Source organism: Hypanus sabinus, chromosome 1, assembly GCF_030144855.1.
Source record: "Hypanus sabinus isolate sHypSab1 chromosome 1, sHypSab1.hap1, whole genome shotgun sequence".
In the NCBI taxonomy this organism is placed as follows: domain Eukaryota; kingdom Metazoa; phylum Chordata; class Chondrichthyes; order Myliobatiformes; family Dasyatidae; genus Hypanus; species Hypanus sabinus.
The window spans coordinates 54,787,633-54,806,669 of record NC_082706.1 but is presented as its reverse complement, the minus strand read 5'-3'; the positions used below and the strand labels follow the sequence as shown (position 1 = coordinate 54,806,669).

The 19,037-nt window shown below is 41.3% G+C and overlaps 1 protein-coding gene across 1 annotated transcript; it reads right to left on the bottom strand.

Annotated features, from left to right (window-relative positions):
• Positions 1 to 437: 437 nt before the first annotated feature.
• On the bottom strand, positions 438 to 8,337 carry LOC132395967 (interferon-induced protein 44-like). Its single transcript, XM_059973247.1, has 7 exons — positions 8,197 to 8,337; positions 8,057 to 8,102; positions 7,773 to 7,974; positions 5,379 to 5,507; positions 3,235 to 3,397; positions 3,051 to 3,148; positions 438 to 862 (listed from the first exon to the last, which is right to left on the bottom strand). The coding sequence occupies exons 1-7, from the start codon at positions 8,204 to 8,206 to the stop codon at positions 698 to 700; spliced, it is 813 nt and encodes a 270-aa protein (XP_059829230.1). The 5' UTR covers positions 8,207 to 8,337; the 3' UTR covers positions 438 to 697.
• Positions 8,338 to 19,037: the final 10,700 nt, after the last annotated feature.

The following is a 19,037-nucleotide window of genomic DNA, read 5'->3' as shown; positions in this document are numbered from 1 at the left end:
TGACTGACTGTAACTGTGATTGGCTGAGAAGTGACCAGCAGTTCAAGTGACAGGCTGTAACTGAGCAGCAGTAATTATGACCGGCTGTCACAGTAATTGGCTGTACCAGTGACCGACTGTAACAGTGACCATCTGTAACTGTGACTGACTGTAAATGTGACAAGTTTTAACAATGAATGGCTGTAACTTTGACCACCATAACTGTGACTGTCTGTAACTGTGACCAGTTGTTACTGTGACTACTGTAACTATGATTGATTGCAACAGTGACTGGCTGTAATTGTGACTGTTGTAACTGTGATCATCCATAACAGTAACCAATTGTAACTGTCATGGGCTGTAACTGTGACTGGCTGTAGCAGTAACCAGCTGTAACTATGACTGTCTGTAGCCCTGGCTAACTCTAACAGTGACTGACAGTAACAAAGGACCATGAGTACATGGATTGCTTTTATTCTGCCAAGTGCTCTGGGGCAGTTATCCACCTTTCAGCTTTACAGGAAAAGAAACTACAGAGGAATGAAACAATTATACAAGTTACTAAAAGTCTACAGACAAACAGGTGATTGTACAAATATATAAACAAGCATAAAGAATGCTAAAACTACAGGGAAAAAAATAAATCATCAATCCCACAGCAGAGTCCATGCTTCTGAAACTGGATCGGATTCACAGCACTGAACAAGGTCATCTGCGATCATTGCACCGCTTTGACAAATCGGTCAATGTTTCTGACCATATTATCCAGAACATACAGGGCCAGGATGCATCTTATCATCTCGATCTGATCACCTCTCCACTGATTCGAAACCACAAACATGGAACGCATATCCATCCCAGTACGTTCTGCCAATGTCTCAAACTGAGGGAAAGGAAGGAGAGAGGGTATTCATGGAATTATAAACTCCACAGGCTTCAGATTCACGGGCAATGGTAGCAGTAACAGAGATGGAGAGAGCTGTTCCATTGGGATGAGCTTCAGCTGAACTGTGTTGTGGCCAGTGTCCTGGGGAATCACGTGAATACTGTGTAGACCAGGCTTCAGACTAGACAGAAAGGGGAGGGTTCCAAGGGCAGAATGATTAATAACTGAAGAGGAAGTGAGGGAGCGGTGGCACAGAGGAGTGAGGGGGATTTGACAAACAAAGTGTGGCAGGAGGGGGCAGAAAATATCAGTAAAACAAGGCAGCACAAAGTAAAGCCTGAGTAATAGAGTTTAACACATGGCTAAGGAGATGGTGCAGGAGGAGGAGGGCTTCAGATTATTGGATCATTGGGCTCTCTTCCAGGGAAGGTGGGACCTGTACAGACGGGATGATTTGCAAATGAACTAGGGGAATGAATATCCCAGCAGGAAGATTTGCTAATGCTGCAAGGAGGGGTGGGTGTGGTGTTTAAACTAGAACTACACAGGATGGGAACCAGAGCGCCTGAACAGATAGTGGAGTGGTTGTGGGGAAAGATGTTGCTGAGCCTACACACAAGGTCACAATCAAAAGGTTGACCATGGTGGGACTAATGTTCTGAGTTTGTATATTTCATTGCAGGGAGTATTGTAGGAAAGGCAGATGAGCTTAGGGCATTCAAAGTACATTTATCATCAAAGTTTGCAACTTATACACCTCTATCAGGTCACCTCTGATCCTCCTTCGCTCCAAAGAGAAAGGGCCGAGTTCACTCAACCTATTCTCATAAAGTACGCTCCCTAATCCAGGCAACATCCTCGTAAATCTCCTCTGCACCCTTTCTATGGCTTCCACATCCTTCCAGTAGTGAGGCAACCAGAACTGAGCACATTACTCCAAGTGGGGTCTGACCCGGGTCCTATATAGCTGCAACATTACCTGTCAGCTCCTAAATTCAATTCCACGATTGATGGAGGCCAATACACCATTTGCCTTCTTAAGCACAGAGTCAACCTCCTGCAGCTGCTTTGAGTGTCCTATGGACTTGGACCCCAAGATTCCTCCAATCCTCCATACTACCAAGAGTCTTACCATTAATACTATACTCTGCCATCATATTTGACCTACCAAAATGAACCACTTCACATTTATCAGGATTGAATTGCATCTTCTCAGCCCAGTTTTGCATCCTAGCAATGTCCCTCTGTAACCTCCAACAGCCCTCCACACTATCCACAACACCTCCAATTTTTGAGTCATGATTGAGCAGACTCGATGGGCCAAATGGCCTAATTCTACTCCTATGTCTTATGGTCTAAGTTTGGATTGGTACTTGGGTGGTAGGGGTTTGGAGGGTTATCGTTCAGTTGCAGGTCGATGGGAGTAGGCAGTTTAAATCGTTTTGGTGCAGATTAGATGGGCTGAAAGATCTGTTTCTGTGCTGTATTTTTCTATGACTCTTTGACTCTAAGCCTAATTTGGAGTATCATCTGCAGTTTTGGTCACCTACCCACTGGATAAGTGTTTGGAAGGTTGGGGTTCAAGAGTTCAGGGAACTGGGACAAAAGGAGATGAGGTCTGAAACACATCAACTGAATTCTACTGACTGGGACAAGATAGAGGGACCCAGTTCCCTCCTACTACCTCCCATGTTTACCTTCTGTGTTTACCTCTCTGCTGTCCGTGGGATTATCCTATGCACAGATGGGTGCGAAGTTTCCCACACCTACAATGGCACGCAAAAGTTTGAGCATCCCTGGTCAAATTTCTGTTACTGTGAATAGTTAAGTGAGTAGAAGATAAACTGATCTCCTAAAGTCATAAAGTTAAAGATGAAACATTCTTTTCAAGATGTTAAGCAAGATTAGTGTATTATTTTTGTTTTGTATAATTTTAGAGTTAAAAAAATACACTTTATGCTGTCCAGTGTAGGTCTGTAGTCTAGTGTAGCTTTCTCTGTGTTGTTTTTTTTTAATTACGTAGTTCCATATAGTCAATACAATGGCATGGAAATGATAGTTCTCTGTTACCCACCCGAGTCTGATCAAGGATGGACAATAAATGGTACATGTGTCTGCACACTCACAAAGTTACACTGTAAAAATACCACATTGATATCACTTCTCAGATTCTACAGATTATTACCTTCCTCTGCAGTGGCTCATATTCGTAAATCAATGCATTGTGTTTCTCTGGTATCCCTAATAATTCAAACTTGGTCCCAATTACAACCCTGTGAACATCTGGAAAAGAGAGATGATCCAGATACCAATATGAAACTGCAATGATATCGTGACAACAGTTACACAGACCAAAGGAAAGCACTTACATTTCTGTGCCACAATCATCTGTAACTCCTGAAACACTTTCATTTTATCGTCATTGATCAAGTCTAAGGTGTCAATGTCACATATGAATGCGACTCCGTGAATTATATTTTCCGGAATAACAGGATAGTTGGCAACATCCGAGTCAGGATTGAAACTGTGTAACTGAGTGAGACAATGAAGAACTGGTTATAGAGGAAGCAGCAAGAACACCAATGATCATAATCACTCAGCACTGAGGTGAACACTGACTGGAGGGACCAGTCCCATCAGACAAAGCCCAGTGGTCACGGTCACTGATCTACTGAGATCCGGATGGGCTCTGACCTCACTCTTCTTTCAGGGATCGATGGGATCTCTCTGTCCCTGTCAATCTCCAGCTGGGAATGTTGCCTCCCCAGTTCACTGCTACTTTTCAGCTGATTTCATTGTGGGTCCCCTCTGTCTGCACATGCTATTTCAGAATTTGCTCTGAGCTCTTCAGTACTCAGTCCCTTGCTCTGTTTAATGTCTCAACATTTTTACCTAAATGTCAGGATATGATAACAAAGCTTTCAGATGATTCAGAAACTGTTTGGTCCTTCACACTGCAGGATGATACAGATGTTTGGTCAGTGTGTAAACTGATGGGAAATTTAATCCTGAGGAGTGTGAGCTGTTCAGTCTCCATCAGTAATGTGGGAGAGACAATCGTCTGTTTTGTATCCAGGTTATTGGATGATAGGAAGGTAAATGATACTTTCAGCAGCTTTTGTTCATGTTATTTTCCTTCAGCCATTCTGCCAGTCTAGTCTATGCTAGCCCTTAGTCAGTTCTCACTGCTGTCTCATCTCCCCATCAAGTCCCCACCATTCTGACAACCGACTGGAAATGACAGCCGCAGACTGACCCAATGACTAGCACATCACTGGGATGTGGGAGACAGAAACTACGATCATTGGGGGGGGGGGGGAACCCGCATCATCACAGGAAGATCAGACTGATCTGGGGATGGTGGGTTTGATGAATGAAGAGAGATAAGAACAGGAACAGAGTGTAGGGGAATGTAATGGGTGACAGATGGCACATATTGATCATCATAGAAACCGTTCTACATGATTCACAAACACCCTCATTGAGTTGTGTTCACTTTAAGAAATGGTGTCTGATATAAGGACATCTGTATAAGGTTACTGCTTCTGTTTTTTTCTGGAATGGAAGTAAAAGACTGCAACTCTTATTAAACACATAAAATGTCTCGCAAATATTTTACTCACAAAATCCTACAAAAGCAAACACAGCCCACCCCCTTCCATCGATCCTGCCACTAACCCCAGCCTTCTCCTCCAATTTGATAAGCAGAAGTGATCTAGTCTGGACCTCAAAGCATTCTTCTGTTGGCCCATGGCCATCGACTACTGAGTGTCTGTTCTCACATCAGTTTGGAAGTAAGACATGATCTCATGGCCACACACAGAATTCCAACATCAAACCCCACAGGGTGTCCAAAATGGATGCCAGCAGAAGGCAATTGGTGGGAGACAAGGAGGAGCTACTCCAGGTGAGTTGGAGCAGGGGTCGGACCATCATAGGGGTAGGTGACCCTGTGACCTTCACTAGCAGTGGAGCGGATGCTGGGATCATGTGTTTCTGGGATTGATCCATTTCCCCATCACTGCTCCGTTTCCTGATCTGTATCATGTGGAGGATGTCAGCACACTGCTCAGTCCTCCCTCACAGGGACAAGAACTCAACATGGCCCAGCAATGTGCAGAGGACAGGTGAGGTGGGAACTGCTGGGGCTGAGACTCCAAGGAGAGAGATAGGGAACTCGTCAACCAACCTCTGTCACTGTGCCCCACTGTGCCACTCGAGTACTAATATCTGTCACTCTGGCCCTGTGTGTTACTCCAGGAATAATATCTGTCACTGTGTTCTCAAGTGTTACTCTTTGTTTGGTGTTTCTGAATAACTTCTTTTACAGAGTGCCACCCTCTCTCAATCTACATTGTAGCTTCATCTCAATTGGAATATGGACCCACTCTTCTGACCATGCCTGTGGCATCAGAAACTTGTATTGGAGCCATTTCTCCCTTCTCTCTCTGAGTTTGTTCAGTGTTTACTGGCTTGTGAAAATCAGGAGTGTAAAGTAATGGAGGAAACTCACATTTGTTCCTTTGGGAACTCTCCCTTCCAGGATCATCTTTAACACTCTCTTTGTCCGATCAGTGTTCACCAGAGCATTCCATCCTGCTGAATCCCAAAACTTTAAACTCCCTGCTTTGTAGGACCTGAACTGTAAATTTTCAAAAAGATGTAAATTTCTATGAGATCTTTCATGGAAAGAGAAGTTCTGTATAATGTAGAACACAGGACAGACAGTGTTTACACAGTAAGATCCCATAAACATTAGAATGTTTATCAACAGAACATCTGCTTTGTGTCATTGACTGATGGCTAAAAATGTTCACAGGGACATGGGAGAACTCCCTGCTTTTCCCTCAGTGATGTGACATTCCAACCTGTGGGAGATCTCCCTGATCTTCTCTCAGTCACAGGATATCTCATGACAAAAGGAAGCTCCACTTCCTTTGCTGCCCGGGGACTGTTTACATTCCCCTGAGAGAGCAGGTGAATCCCTGTTATACAGACCCAGAGATACTCTGACTGCAGCAATGTTATCCTGATTCTCTGGATTCCCCTTTCAAACTGGAACATTCCAGTTCACTGAGAAAACCAAACTAATAAGGACAGTCTTGTGGTGAGAGAGCAGAAATGTGGAGAATACAGCATATCAGGCAGCATCCATGGAGAAAGGAACAGGGAATGTTCTCAAGAGAAGAAATTTGTGGTTAAACCCACTAGGGTAAAGGTCATTCTGGATTAGGTGTTGTGAAATAAACTGGATTTGATTTCGGAGTTTGAGGTAAAGGAACCCTTTGGAGGCAGGGTTCATAAGATGATTGAATTCACCCTTAGGCTTAGGAGGGAAAAACAAAAAATGGTGTATCGATTTACAGTGAAATAAAGGGAATCACAGAGGCATGAGAGAGGAGCTGGCCAAAGCTGATTGGAAGTGGACACCAACAGAAATGGCAGCAGAACAGCAATGCCTGGAGTTTTTGGGAGCAATTCAAAAGGTGTAGCATAGATTCATCCCATAGTGGGAGAAGTATTCTAAAGCGGGTGGAATCATAATGAAGTAACCATGTCAAAGGAAAGTCAAAGACAGCACTAAAACAAAAGAGAGGGCATACAATGAAGCAAAAAGTAGTGGGGATTTAGAGTATTTGGTTTACTTTAAAAACCAGCAGAATGCAACTGAAAGGTCCAGAAGCAGAAAAAAAAGAAATTTGAGGAAAAGCTATCCAAGAATATAAAAATTATACCCAACGATTTTTCAGATATTGTATATAGAGTCAAAGAGAGGCAAGAGTGGATATCAGCCCATTGGAACATAATGCAGAAGAGGAAGTAATGGGGAGCACAGAAATGGCAGATGAACTCAATAAGTAGTCTGTCAGTCTCCACTGTGGAAGACACCAGCTGTATGCCAGAGAGTCAGGGACTAGGAGTGAGTGTAGTTGCTGTTAGTAAGGAGAAGCTGATGGGAAGTGGAAAGGTTTGAATTTAGGTAAGTCACCTGGACCAGATGAACTGCAGCCTAGGTTCTGAAAGCGGTTCCTGAAGAGATTGTGAAGGCATCAGTAGTGATCTTTAAATAAGCACTAGATTCTAGATTGGTTCTGAAGGACTGGAAAATTGCAATTGCCATTTCACACAATCATTCTACCAATCCGTCTGTCCTTCTGCAAAATCCCTGCTTCCTCAGGACTACCTTCCCCTCCACTTATCTTCGTATCATCCACAAAACTGGCCACAGAGCAATCAATTCCATCTTCCAAATCTTTGGCATATAATATGAATAGAAGCATTCCCAATATCGATTGTAACACAACTAGTCACCAGCAGACAGCCAGGAAAAGCCCCAACTATTTTTACTCTTTGCCTCCTGCCAGTCAGCCAAACTTCTGTCCATGCTAGTAACTCTCCTGTCACCAGCATCATCCATGGGCTCTTAACTTGTTCAACAGTTTTATGTGTGGCTCCTTGCCTTCCGAAAATCCAAGGAAACAACAGCCACTGACTCTATTTTGTCTTTCCTGCCTGTTATTTCCTCAAAAAATTCCAACAGAGTTTTCAGATAAAATTTCCCCTTCAAAAAATCCCGACTTTGGCCTGTTTTGTCATATGCCTTCAAGTGTATGGAAACCTTATCCTAATCAATGGAGTCTAGCATTTTTGCAACCACTGACCACTGGCCTTTAATTTCTTTAGTCTCCTTCCCTCCTTAATACCCCAGCAAATTTTTCATTGATATCAGGGACTTGGATTTAAATGACCTCCTGATTGCTTTCCAGCCAACAGATTGGATTGAGGTGAACTCTCACTGTGTCTGATGTGGACATCAGGAAGACAGAGAAACAGAGGTGAATTCACAGTGAATAGAGCAACGTATACTGCCTGTGTGTTTATATTAAAGTGACGGCAGTCTATGTACCTCTTTTGTGAGAGACTGGGGATTCATCCCCGTTGGGACACAGGTCACGGTCACTCCTTGTGGATCCAGAACCGAGAGGAATGTGTTGATGGTCGATGATTTCCCAGCCCCCACCATGCCGAAGAGCAGGATGTTTATACAGCCTCCACAGCCCTCAGGAGGGTTGTAGTTACGCAAGATCTCCCTCAGAGTGTCCAGATTCCTGACAAAGACCAGGGAGACACACCATCAGCTGACTGGGTAAAACAGATTAATGAAATAAAACCCTGATTATGGGAACCTACCGCTCATCCATGGTTGGATAGTGAAAACAGCCATCCTTTGAAAACTCTGAAATGCAATGTGAAAGAATTAATTTCTTTGTTTTTATCTTGAGAATTAGGGGTGGGATGGTCTCAGTAACGGATTGAAGATATAAACTCACTGCTTCCCATATTTGTCGTGTAAACCCAGTGATCGGTGCTGGTGTGCTGACTGCGCTTTAGTCCGCGGGGATCAAAGTCTTTTTCTTGCTTGTACTTTCACTTTGGCTTGCGGATGTTCAATGTGTGAACTTGGGGAGGATGATCAAGTAAAACAGGAACCAATAAAGAATTTTACAGTGAGATTGCATTTATTCTGCCTTTGCCGTCGTCTGGATTCAGCGACTCCACCCAGGATGTAAACGTTAACTCAAAAAAGAGCCCTTACTATTTGCAGTACAGTCACCCACAAACAGGAAACATGACGGGACTTTCCAAGTGGAAAATTCTGTTGCATTGTTCCACCAGGGAATGTAGCTGACATCCAGACCCTAAATACCACCAGGTGAATTCCCATTCCTTCACCTTCCCTTTGGGTCTGTGGACATTGTGCTCAGTTCCTTTGCGCCCCTCCCCTGTCCGACACATCGGCTTCATCGTTGCTCCTTCATCAGCTGATGTTGTCATCGTTTCCCATACCACTCAATTGCAGATGAAGATCCTGCCTTCCCATGGGTGCAGTGGTTTACCAGGATCGTGTGCACATTGCCCGCAAATGGTTTCAGGAAATGGAGGTGTTGCTTCAAATAAGAAGAGGGTGAGGACTGTAGAAATGGACAACTCCAAGGGCTTTGCTCTTGTCTTTTGCTGGAAAGAATATGAGGTTGTTCTCCAACCTACATTTTGTGAATCATCTTGTGAGAAGCTTTTTCTCGGAAATACATGGAGTACAGCACAGAAATGGGCCCTTAAGCCCATCTAGTCCATGCTGTAACTACCTAAACTGCCTACTCCCATTGACCTGCAGCTGGACCATACCACTACCATCCCTGTACTGATCCAGACTCTCTTAAACTTTCAAATCAGGTTTGCATGCACCACTTGTGCTGGTAGCTCAGTCCACACTCTTACAACCCTCTGAGTGAAGAGGTTTCCCCTCATGTTCCCCTGAAACTTCTCATCTTTCACTTTTAACCTATGACTTTTGGTTGTAGTCCCACCCAACCTCTGTAGAGGAAGCCTGCCTGCACTTAGCCTATATATACCCCTCATAATTCTGTATACCTCCATCAAATCTCCTCTGAATCTACTTTCTAAAGAATTCTGTTCTAACCAATTCAATTTTGGTTGTAACTCAGATCCAGCATCATGTAGATTAGTCCGTACTCATTCAGCCTTGTTTACATAACTCCATCATTCACATAGTTGACCAAAACAACAAGCAATACTCCAAATTAGTTCTCACCAACAGCTTACACAACTTCAACATAATGTCCCATTTCTGTATTCAATTCATTGATTTATGAAGACTAATCTGCCAAAAGCTTTCTTTATGACCCTATCTACCTGTGATACCACTTTCAATGAATTATGGACCTGTATTCCCAGATCCCATTGTTCTACCACACTCCTCAATGCCCTACCATTCACTGTGTAGGACCTAGCCTCATTTGTCCTACCAAGATGTAAAACTTCATACTTATCTGTGTTAAATTCTATCTGCCATTTTTCATGAAAGCCTTCCTCACTGTCCACTGGACCTTTGGTGTCTTGAAGTTCTCTGCAAATTTGCTGATCCAGTTAACCCTATGATCATCCACATCATTGATTTCAATGACAAGCAACAAAGGACCCAGCACTTATCCCTACAGCACACCACCAGTCACAGGTCTCCAGACAGGCACCCTCTACCACCACTGACTGGCTTCTCCCACAAAGACAATGTCCAAGCCAATTTACCACCTCATCCTGAATTCCGAGCAACTAAGCCTTCTTGACCAGCCTCCCAAATGGGACATTATCAAATGCCTTACTGGAATCCATGCAGACAACATCCACTACGTTGCCTTCATCAACTTCCCTGGTAACTTCCTCAAAAAAACTCTATAAGATTGTTTGGGCGACCTATCAAGCACAAAGCCAAGCTGATTATCCTTAAGTAAAACATGTCTATCCAGTCCCTTGGAATATCTTCCAATAACTTTTCCACAACTGATGAGAAACTCACTGGCCTATAATTGCTGGGTTTATGTTTAGAGTCTTTTTTGAAACAGTGGAACAACATTGGCTATCCTCCAATCCTCTGTTATCTCTCCTGTCACTAAGGATTTTTTAAATATCTCTGCAGAATCAAAAAAAAAACTTTAGGAATAAATATAGGTAAAGATGAAAATAAGTATAAAAAAATTATGGAGAATATACATTTTAATTACATTAATTTGCCCAATTGAAGACATGGACAGAGGTGACCACTGTACTAATTTCTGTTTTGTAAAATTTAAAAGATTATTGAAATTCTCATTGAACAGACAATTATAGTTCCTTGTTATGATAATACCAAGATAAGTAAAACAATTGTTTACTACTTTAAAAGAGAGATTGTGAAATTCTAATTCTTGTGCTTCCTTATTTATTGGAAAAAGTTCACTCTTATGTAGAGTAAGTTTGTATCCAGATAGCTGACTAAATTTATTGAGAAGTGAGGAAAGGTAAGGAGGTGGTTGGGTTTGATATAAAAAGTAACAAATCATTGGCGTATAGAGAGATTTTGTGCTCAAATCCACCCCTCCAGATCCCATTCAGTTCAGTACAACTGCAAAATGCAATTGCCAATGGCTCGATAGCCAGATCAAATAACGGAAGGCTTAAAGGGCATCCCTGTCGGGTGTCACTTTTAAGATCAAATGGTTGGGATTGCTGGGAATTAGTCAAAACTGATGCAATTGGTTGGGAATATAGTAACTTAATCCAATTTATAAAATTATATCCAAAATCATTTTTTTTCTAAAACCGCAAATAAATAGTGGCACTCCACCTGATCAAACACCTTTTCGGCATCAAGAGAGATAACACATTCAGGATTCCCTGATGTAGAAGAATATAGAATATTAAAAAGACATCTAATATTGAAAAAGAGAAGGCTATTTTTAATAAAGCCAGATTGATCCTCAGAGTTAATGTATAGTCTCCAGCCTACAGGCCAAAACTTTAGTTAAAATTTTAGCATCTACATTAAATAGAGAAATCGGCCTGTATGAAGCACATTCCAATGGATCCTTGCCTTTTCTCACTAAAATAATGATTCAAGCCTCATCAAATGATGCAGGCAATTTATTTTGTTTAAAAGAATCAGAAAAAAATAAACTAAGTTGGGATAAGAGAAATGAGGAAAATGATTTATAAAATTCTGTAAAGAACCCATCAGGACCAGGAGATTTACCAGGCTGCAAAGCAGAAATTGCAGAGGATATTTCTTCTAAATATAATGGCTCATTCAATTTATGTTTAAGATCAGAAGAAAGTTTAGGAATATTTAAACTACCTAAAAATTGCATAACACTAGTATTACCATTAAAGTATTCAGAGGTGTAAAGTTGAGAGTAAAAATTCCTGAATGTATCATTAATTTCAGACTGGTCCACTCTAATATTCCCATTACTCATTTGAATTTTAGTGATGTGGTGTTTTGCTTTCTTCTTTTTTTGATTCCTTATATTATCTCATCATACCTATGGAAGGGTAAACAGCCCAGACTCAATAAAGCTCATCTCCAAAAGCCTAGAAGAGAAGGCGGCTTGGCATTGCCTAATTTTTTGTTCATATTATTGGGCAGCCAATATTCATAATATTATCTTTTGGTCCTACTTTTATAATCAGTCTGTTTGTCCAACATGGGTGGCAATGGAATTTAACGTTTATAAGAAATTATCTATTCCAGCTTTACTTGGATTTGTTCTTCCTTGCCAATTGCCAAAATCTATTATTAATCCTGTAATCATGCTTAGTCTGAGAATATGGGCTCAATTTAGAAAATACCATGGTCTTTATAGTTTTTCCCTCTCTTGTCCTATTCTATACCATCATTTATTTCAACCGTCTATGCAGGATTCCACATTACAAGACTGGTGTAGGAGAGGTATCAGGCGTTTTGAAGATCTTTTTATAGATAATCGGTTTGCTTCTTTTGAACAGTTGTCTATAAAGTTTAATTTACCGAATACTCATTTTTTTTAGATACCTTCAAATTAGACATTTTATTAGCCCTTTAATACCACATTTTCCTGAACAACCTGATAAAAATGTTGTAGACTTGTTTCTTCAAATGAACCCCTTGGGCAAAGGCATAATTTCTACTATTCGTGTTAAATTTATGATTCCCAGATGAGCCCCTTGTGATAAAATTAAAACTGCTTGGGAGCATGACTTACGTTTTTCTTTGTCCGACAAGGTTTGGGATTCAATTCTTAAATCCATCAACTCAATCTCCTTACGTGCTCGTCATTGTATCCTGCAGTTTAAAGTCATCCACAGGGCTCATATGTCCAAAACCAAACCGGCAAAGTTCTAGCCTGGTATTAGTACCTGGTGTGACAAATAAAAAGGAGGTGAGGCCTCCCTTTTCCATTTGTATTGGGCCTGTCCTACTCTGGAACAATTTTGGAAAGATGTTTTTTTAACTTTATCTTCTATATTAAATTGTCATTTGGAACCCGATCCTCTGATCGATCTTTATGGTATTCTTCGAGACCCTGACAAGCATTTGACCCCGGCTAAACAACGAACATTGTTTTTTGCCTCTCTTCTAGCCAGACGAGCAGTACTCCTTAAATGGAGAGATGTAGTTGCCCCTACCCATGCTCAATGGCTTAGGGATATTATGTCTTGTTTAGATCTCGAAAAGATTCACTACTCACTTTCTAATTTGGACATGAAGTTCCATAGGGTGTGGGGATCTTTTCTTGAATATTTTCATAACTCTCACACAGATTGACAGGTGTTTGTTTTTTTTTCCCTTGATAATCCTACATTTCCAGCTTTTTTTAACTTTTGTTTTTTTCTGATCAGGTAGCAGGCTGCCCCCCCCCCCCACACCTTTTTTATTACAATATATAGTTCTTGGGTAATAAAAGTGTGTCTCATATAATGGTTGGCTTGGAGTTGGATAGGTGATGGATTGGGTGCTTTTCTTTCTTTTTCTCTTTTTTTTCCCCTTGTTTTTACTATGGGTGACTTGCTCATTTGTTAAGACATGTATTATTGTTATTTTTGTTTATATGGCAGTGATCCTTCCATATATTATTGATTTTCTTTTCTTCATTGTAGTTTGTAGAAAATTATAAATGAAATATTAAAATAGATAAATATACACACACACACACACACACACACACACACACACACACACACACACACACACACACACACACACACACACACACACACACACACATATATATATATATACATACACACACACATATACATATATATCTATATCTGCAAGGGCCCCAGCAATTTCTGCACTAATAGGGGCCTAGGAAACACCTTGTCAGACATTGGGGATTTATCAACCCGATTTGCCTCCAGGTAGCAAACACGTCATCCTCTGTACTCTGTAAAGGGTGCATTAAATTGATGCCTCTTTGCTGCACTTCTATAGACTTTGTCTCCACCTCCTGAGTAAATACAGATGCAAAGAAATTATTTAAGATCTTCCCCAGCTGTTTTGGTTCCACACGTCAATTACTATTGTGGACCAGTTTTGTACCCATGGATTCAGGCCTTAAAGTCGGACACAGTGATCTGCTTGAATGGAGGTAAAGATCTGTAAGGTTGATAATCTTGTAGCACAGTGAGAGATTGTTAATTGTGGGCATCACTAAGTCATGGCTGAAAGATCATAGCAGAGAGGTTAATATCTAAGAATACACATTGTATGGAAAGGACAGGCAGGTAGGTAGAGGGGGTAGTATGAAATGCATTGTAACGTGGAATGCCATGTTGGATTTATGGATTTATTGATGGTGGGCAAGCTCGGATAGCAGTGGGGATGTGTGGCCTTAGTTATAGCGAGAACTCAGCTTCAAGCCAAGATGTCGCCTGTCACAGCCAACTGGAGAGAGGTGTTGGAGCCATTACGCTGCACTGGGGCAGTGTTGTGGTGAAATGCTGGAAGTGGTGCTGCCCCCTCCCCACTCCCCAGTGTTTGCTCAGCAGAAGACAAGCTGTGTTTGTGGGTGATGGCAGGTTTCAGTGACATTCAATGGACCCAGAGCCTCAACCCATGGTGTCACCAGTTTACAACCACCAGGAGAGGGGAGTTGGAGCCTGTGTGCCCCACCGAGGGAGAAATGTGGAGAAGCATCCAGGCTGGAGTGGCCCTCCCCCCCCCCCGCGGTGTTCACTTGGCAATGAACTCAGAGTCAGTACTAAATATAAATATACATTGCATGGTGATATTCTACTGTTATACTAAATGTAGTTGTTATCTTGTATGTGCAAAGACTAGGCCTTAGGTCACAGTATCACCTGTTACAGTCACCAGAAGAGAGGTGTTGGAGCCAGTGTGCTCCACCGGGGGCAGTGTCACGCAGTGTCCATGCTGGAGTCGGTGCTGCTCCCCATCTCACACTCGGTAAGAGACACACCCTGTCCTGGTCGTCTGCTGATTGCAGCAGCGTTTGGTGGCTTGAGTTTAGACTCTTTTGTAGAGTGGCTGGATTGTTCTACCCTATTAATGCTACGTGTGCTTTGTGCTGTGAGTGACTGTTGGTGCTGTGTGTTACACCTTGGTCCTTGAATACTGTCTCATTTGACAGTATTCATGAGTATTCTTATACGTAGAATGACAATTAAACTTGAATTTAATTGAATTGATTGGGAAAATCAGGTTGGTTCTGGATCTCAAGAGATAGAGTTCATAGGATGCATATGATGTGGCTTTTGAGAGCAGCTTGTGGGCACAGTAGGGAAAAGAATATTCCAGATTGGGTGTTACATAATTAACTGGATTTGATAAGGGAGCTTAAGGGAAAGGGGCCCTTAGGGGACAGTAATCATACAATGATAGAATTCACTGTGCAATTTGTGATGGAAAAGTTGAAGTCAGATCTGTCATTACTACAGTGTAGTAAAAGGAATTATAGAGGCATGAGAGAGGAGCTGATTGGAAGGGGACACTACCAGGGCTGAGGGCAGAACCACGATAGCTGGGGTTTTGGAAACATTCAGGAAGGCACACAGTTGATACACAAACTCAGAGAAGAGGTATTATAAAAGCATTATGAAAAAACGGTGGCTGACAAAGAAAGTCAAAGACAACATAAAAGCAAAAGAGAGGGCATATAATCGAGAGATATTAGTGGGAATATAATGGATTGTGACACTTTTAAAAGCTAATGGAAGGCAACTTAGAAAGCCATAAGGATGGAAAAGATGAAAGATAGATTTAATCTGGCCAATAATATCAAAGATGATACCAAAATATTTTTCAGATATATAAAGAATAAATTAAAGGTGAGAGTAGGCATTGAACCCTGGAAAATAATGCTGAGAGGTAGTAATATGGAGCTAGGAAATGGTAGATGAACTGAATAAGTATTTTGTATCAGTATTCACTGTGAAAGACACGAGCAGTATGCTAGAAATTAAAGAGCATCGTGAATGTAGTTGCCATTACTCGGGAGAAGATGCTTTGGAAGCTGAAATGTCTGAAGGTAGATAAGTCACCTGGATCAGATGGACTACACCCCATGGTACTGAAAGAGGTCACTGAAGAGATTGTGGGGGCATTAGTAATGATCTCTCAAGAACACTAGATTCTGTCATGGTGCTGAAGGACTGGAAAATTGGAAATGTCACCCCACTCGTCCAAATGGGAGGGAGGCAGAAGAAAGGAAATGATAGCAACACACAGAAAATGCTGGAGGAACTCAACAGGCCAGGTAGCTTCTATGGAAATGAGTACAGTAAATGTCTCTGGCCAAGACCTTCAGCAGGACTGGGGGAGAAAAGTTGAGGAGTAGAGTTAAAATGGGTGGGGGGGAGGGGAGAAAGAAACACAAGGTGATGGGTGAAACCGGCAGAGGGAGGTGTGTGTGGCCTCATGGTGACAGTAGAAGAGATCATGGCTTGATGTGTCTGAATGAGAATGGGAAGTGGAATTGAAATGGGTGGCCACTGGGAGATCCCACTTTTACTGGCAGATGGTCCACCTACCACTGCACCTCCTCCCTCACCACCATTTAGGGCTCCAAAACAACACTTCATCTGTGAATCTGATGGGGTCATATACTGTGTCCAGTGCTCCCAGTATGTCCTCCTGGTGTATCTTGCTCCTGTATGCTCTCTCATCTCCATATGATATTGTGCCAATAATGTTTCCATCATTAGCAAATTTATAGCTGGCATTTGTGGTATGCCTAACCAAACACTTATGGGTACAGAGATGGTAGAGCTGTGGGCTAAGGCACACATCCTTGAGGTGTTTTAGTGTAGATCATCAGCAAGGAGGAGTTAATAATCCCAGTCTACATAGATTGTGGACTTCTGGTTAGTAAGTCGAGGATCCAATTGCAGAGGGAGGCACAGAGACCCAGGTTCTGTATTTTATTGATCAGGACTGTAGGAGTGATGGTGTTAAATGCTGAGCTACAGTCAATAAACAGCATCCTGACAGAGAAGTGACACAACACCTATTGACATGGCTCAGTTGAGTGCTATAACAACGAATATAGCAAAGCGCGGGCTAGGAGACAATCCTCGAGAACTTGTCCAGCTCACTCAGCAGAACAAGATAATTCACTGTTTAGATGGAGCAAAGGAGTGGAAGTTAACCCCTTCTGTGTCTAACATCAGTGTTACATTCAGCCCTGACAGAGGAACAGACACAAGGCCAAGGGACACTGTGTGATTTATTGGACACTCTATTAAAAGCTGCAGGAACTAATCAAAGTAACCCAGTGGAGGCTCGGCATAAGTGAAGACCATGAAAAGGAGAGCATCTCACTGCATTTGTGATAAGGTAATGGTTGGTTTTCTCGAGTGTTTATATTTACATTTTGGACAGGTGGGATTTGACTCAACAACAGAGTATGAACTGTCTGAAGGAGGTCAGCAGGAGGTGCTCATGGAGTGAGCACTGTTTCAGATTCGCTCCATAACCTTTAATTTTTTTAACCTATGATCACCCTTATTTAACTTACTTTTACCTACACCAAAAGATTCTTGCTACTTCTTTGGACTTATCTTTAAGAGTTTATTGTGAATTTTGAAGAAATGAGTACAGAAATGGCTTTGAGATCTAAAGGGTGAGACCCTGGGAAAGATTCTAACGGGAACGGGAAGAAGAAAAAGACCAATCCTAAGTGCACCGAATTGACTTATGAAATGTTATTGGAGGTTTTAAATGAAAAATTTGAAGAACAACGACAAATTTTCAAACAAGATATAAAGGCTTTTCAGGATTATATGGATAAGACTGATTCAGTAGTTAACCAGCAACAAGTTCTAATCACAACTTTGCAAGAGGACGCTCGGAAGCGTCGGAGCAGAAATTAAACAAGTAGAACCACTTAAAGCCAAGAGTGTCAACTTTGAAAATCGGTCCAGAAGACAGAACTTGGTCTCCCGGAAGATATTGAACAAGGGGACCTCTTGAAGTATTTTGCTCAGCTTTTAAAGGATGCGTTCCCTTCTGTATTCCGAGACAGTCCTCCGTTACCTGATGCGCTCCCAGAATTATGCGTCAATCACCAAATGCTTCAGCTAAACCACCAGTTGTAATTGTCCAATTTCACAATGTGCATGTTGAAGAGCAACTTATTCATGTGGCTCGGCGTGTAGGGATGGTCAAATTCCAAGAATTCAATTTTCGATTAGTGGAGGATTTTAGTCCAGAAGTAATGAAGGCAAGGCCTCTTTTTAAACCTCTGATGTCCGAATGTTATGAGAAAAATCTAAAACCAGCGCTCTTATACCCTGTGAAGCTCAGAATCTCGACTCCCAATGCATCACGATGTCTTTTCATTTCTACATCTGAGGCTAGAAGCTTTCTGAATGAGAACTTCCCTACTGCTGCGGATTCTCATCTCCAATAAATGAGTGATTTTGATCGTTGCAAGATGGTTTTTGTTTCCAAAACCAGATTTTGTTTCTGGCTATTGGAGTAGGTATACTCTATATTTTATACTCTAATTAAATATTTTTTTCAATATACTAATCTTCTTATTTTACTTACTTCAATCACTGTACTTTATCTTTGGTCATTATTATTAATCCTTCAAAGGCGAATTTTTTTTTACTAAGATGATGGTTACTTCTCTAAAATATTTTTGGCTATTTTTTGATTTTGCCATTTTTTTTTCTCTCATCTTCTTCCTATAATGCATTTCTTATCACAGTTTATTTTATTTTTTTGGTTTGTTTTGGTTTTAACCCTATTTATAAGTTACTGGTGATTATATACATTTTGTTTTTTTTCCCAGCAATTATATTAAGAAATTTGTTTTTAGTGTAGTGATCATTATTTCTTTAGAGTTTGGGTAGATTGTTTTTTCTTTTATATACGGAGTTGTCTTCTGCTGACATGGGGGTAGATTTAGTTTCATTTCTCTTTCTTCCCAGCCTTCTCCTGGCTGGGAAGAGGCTTTCTCCTCTTGGGTGGAGGGTGGGGAATTTTTTTTTTCTAATATCAGTTATTTTTAGTTTTTTCATTTGGGATGATTTTAAACTACTAAAATGTCAGTGATGTCATCACTTCCGGGTCCGCCCCTTATTTTTGTCCCTCTTCCGGGTGCATGAGTTCATAATTTGGTTTATATATACCAAAGGGTTGATTTCAGAAATATGGCTCAGACCATTAATTTTGTCTCTTGGAATACTAATGGCTTCAACCATCTGATTAAACGGAAAAAGATTTTCAATGTATTCCAAAGGCTCAATGCACATATTATTTTTCTACAAGAAACTCATGTGAGGAAAGAGGATAATTATATTTTTTTTAGGTTTTGGAGGATTCAACAGT

What these genes read in the sequence shown, in the direction of transcription:
- LOC132395967 (XM_059973247.1), bottom strand. An exon ending in GAGTTCCCAAAGGAACAAAT is followed by an intron (nt 3,398 to 5,378) that starts GTGAGTTTCCTC and finishes TGTCTCACTCAG; the next exon opens with TTACACAGTTTCAATCCTGA. An exon ending in GATGATTGTGGCACAGAAAT is followed by an intron (nt 3,149 to 3,234) that starts GTAAGTGCTTTC and finishes TCTCTTTTCCAG; the next exon opens with ATGTTCACAGGGTTGTAATT.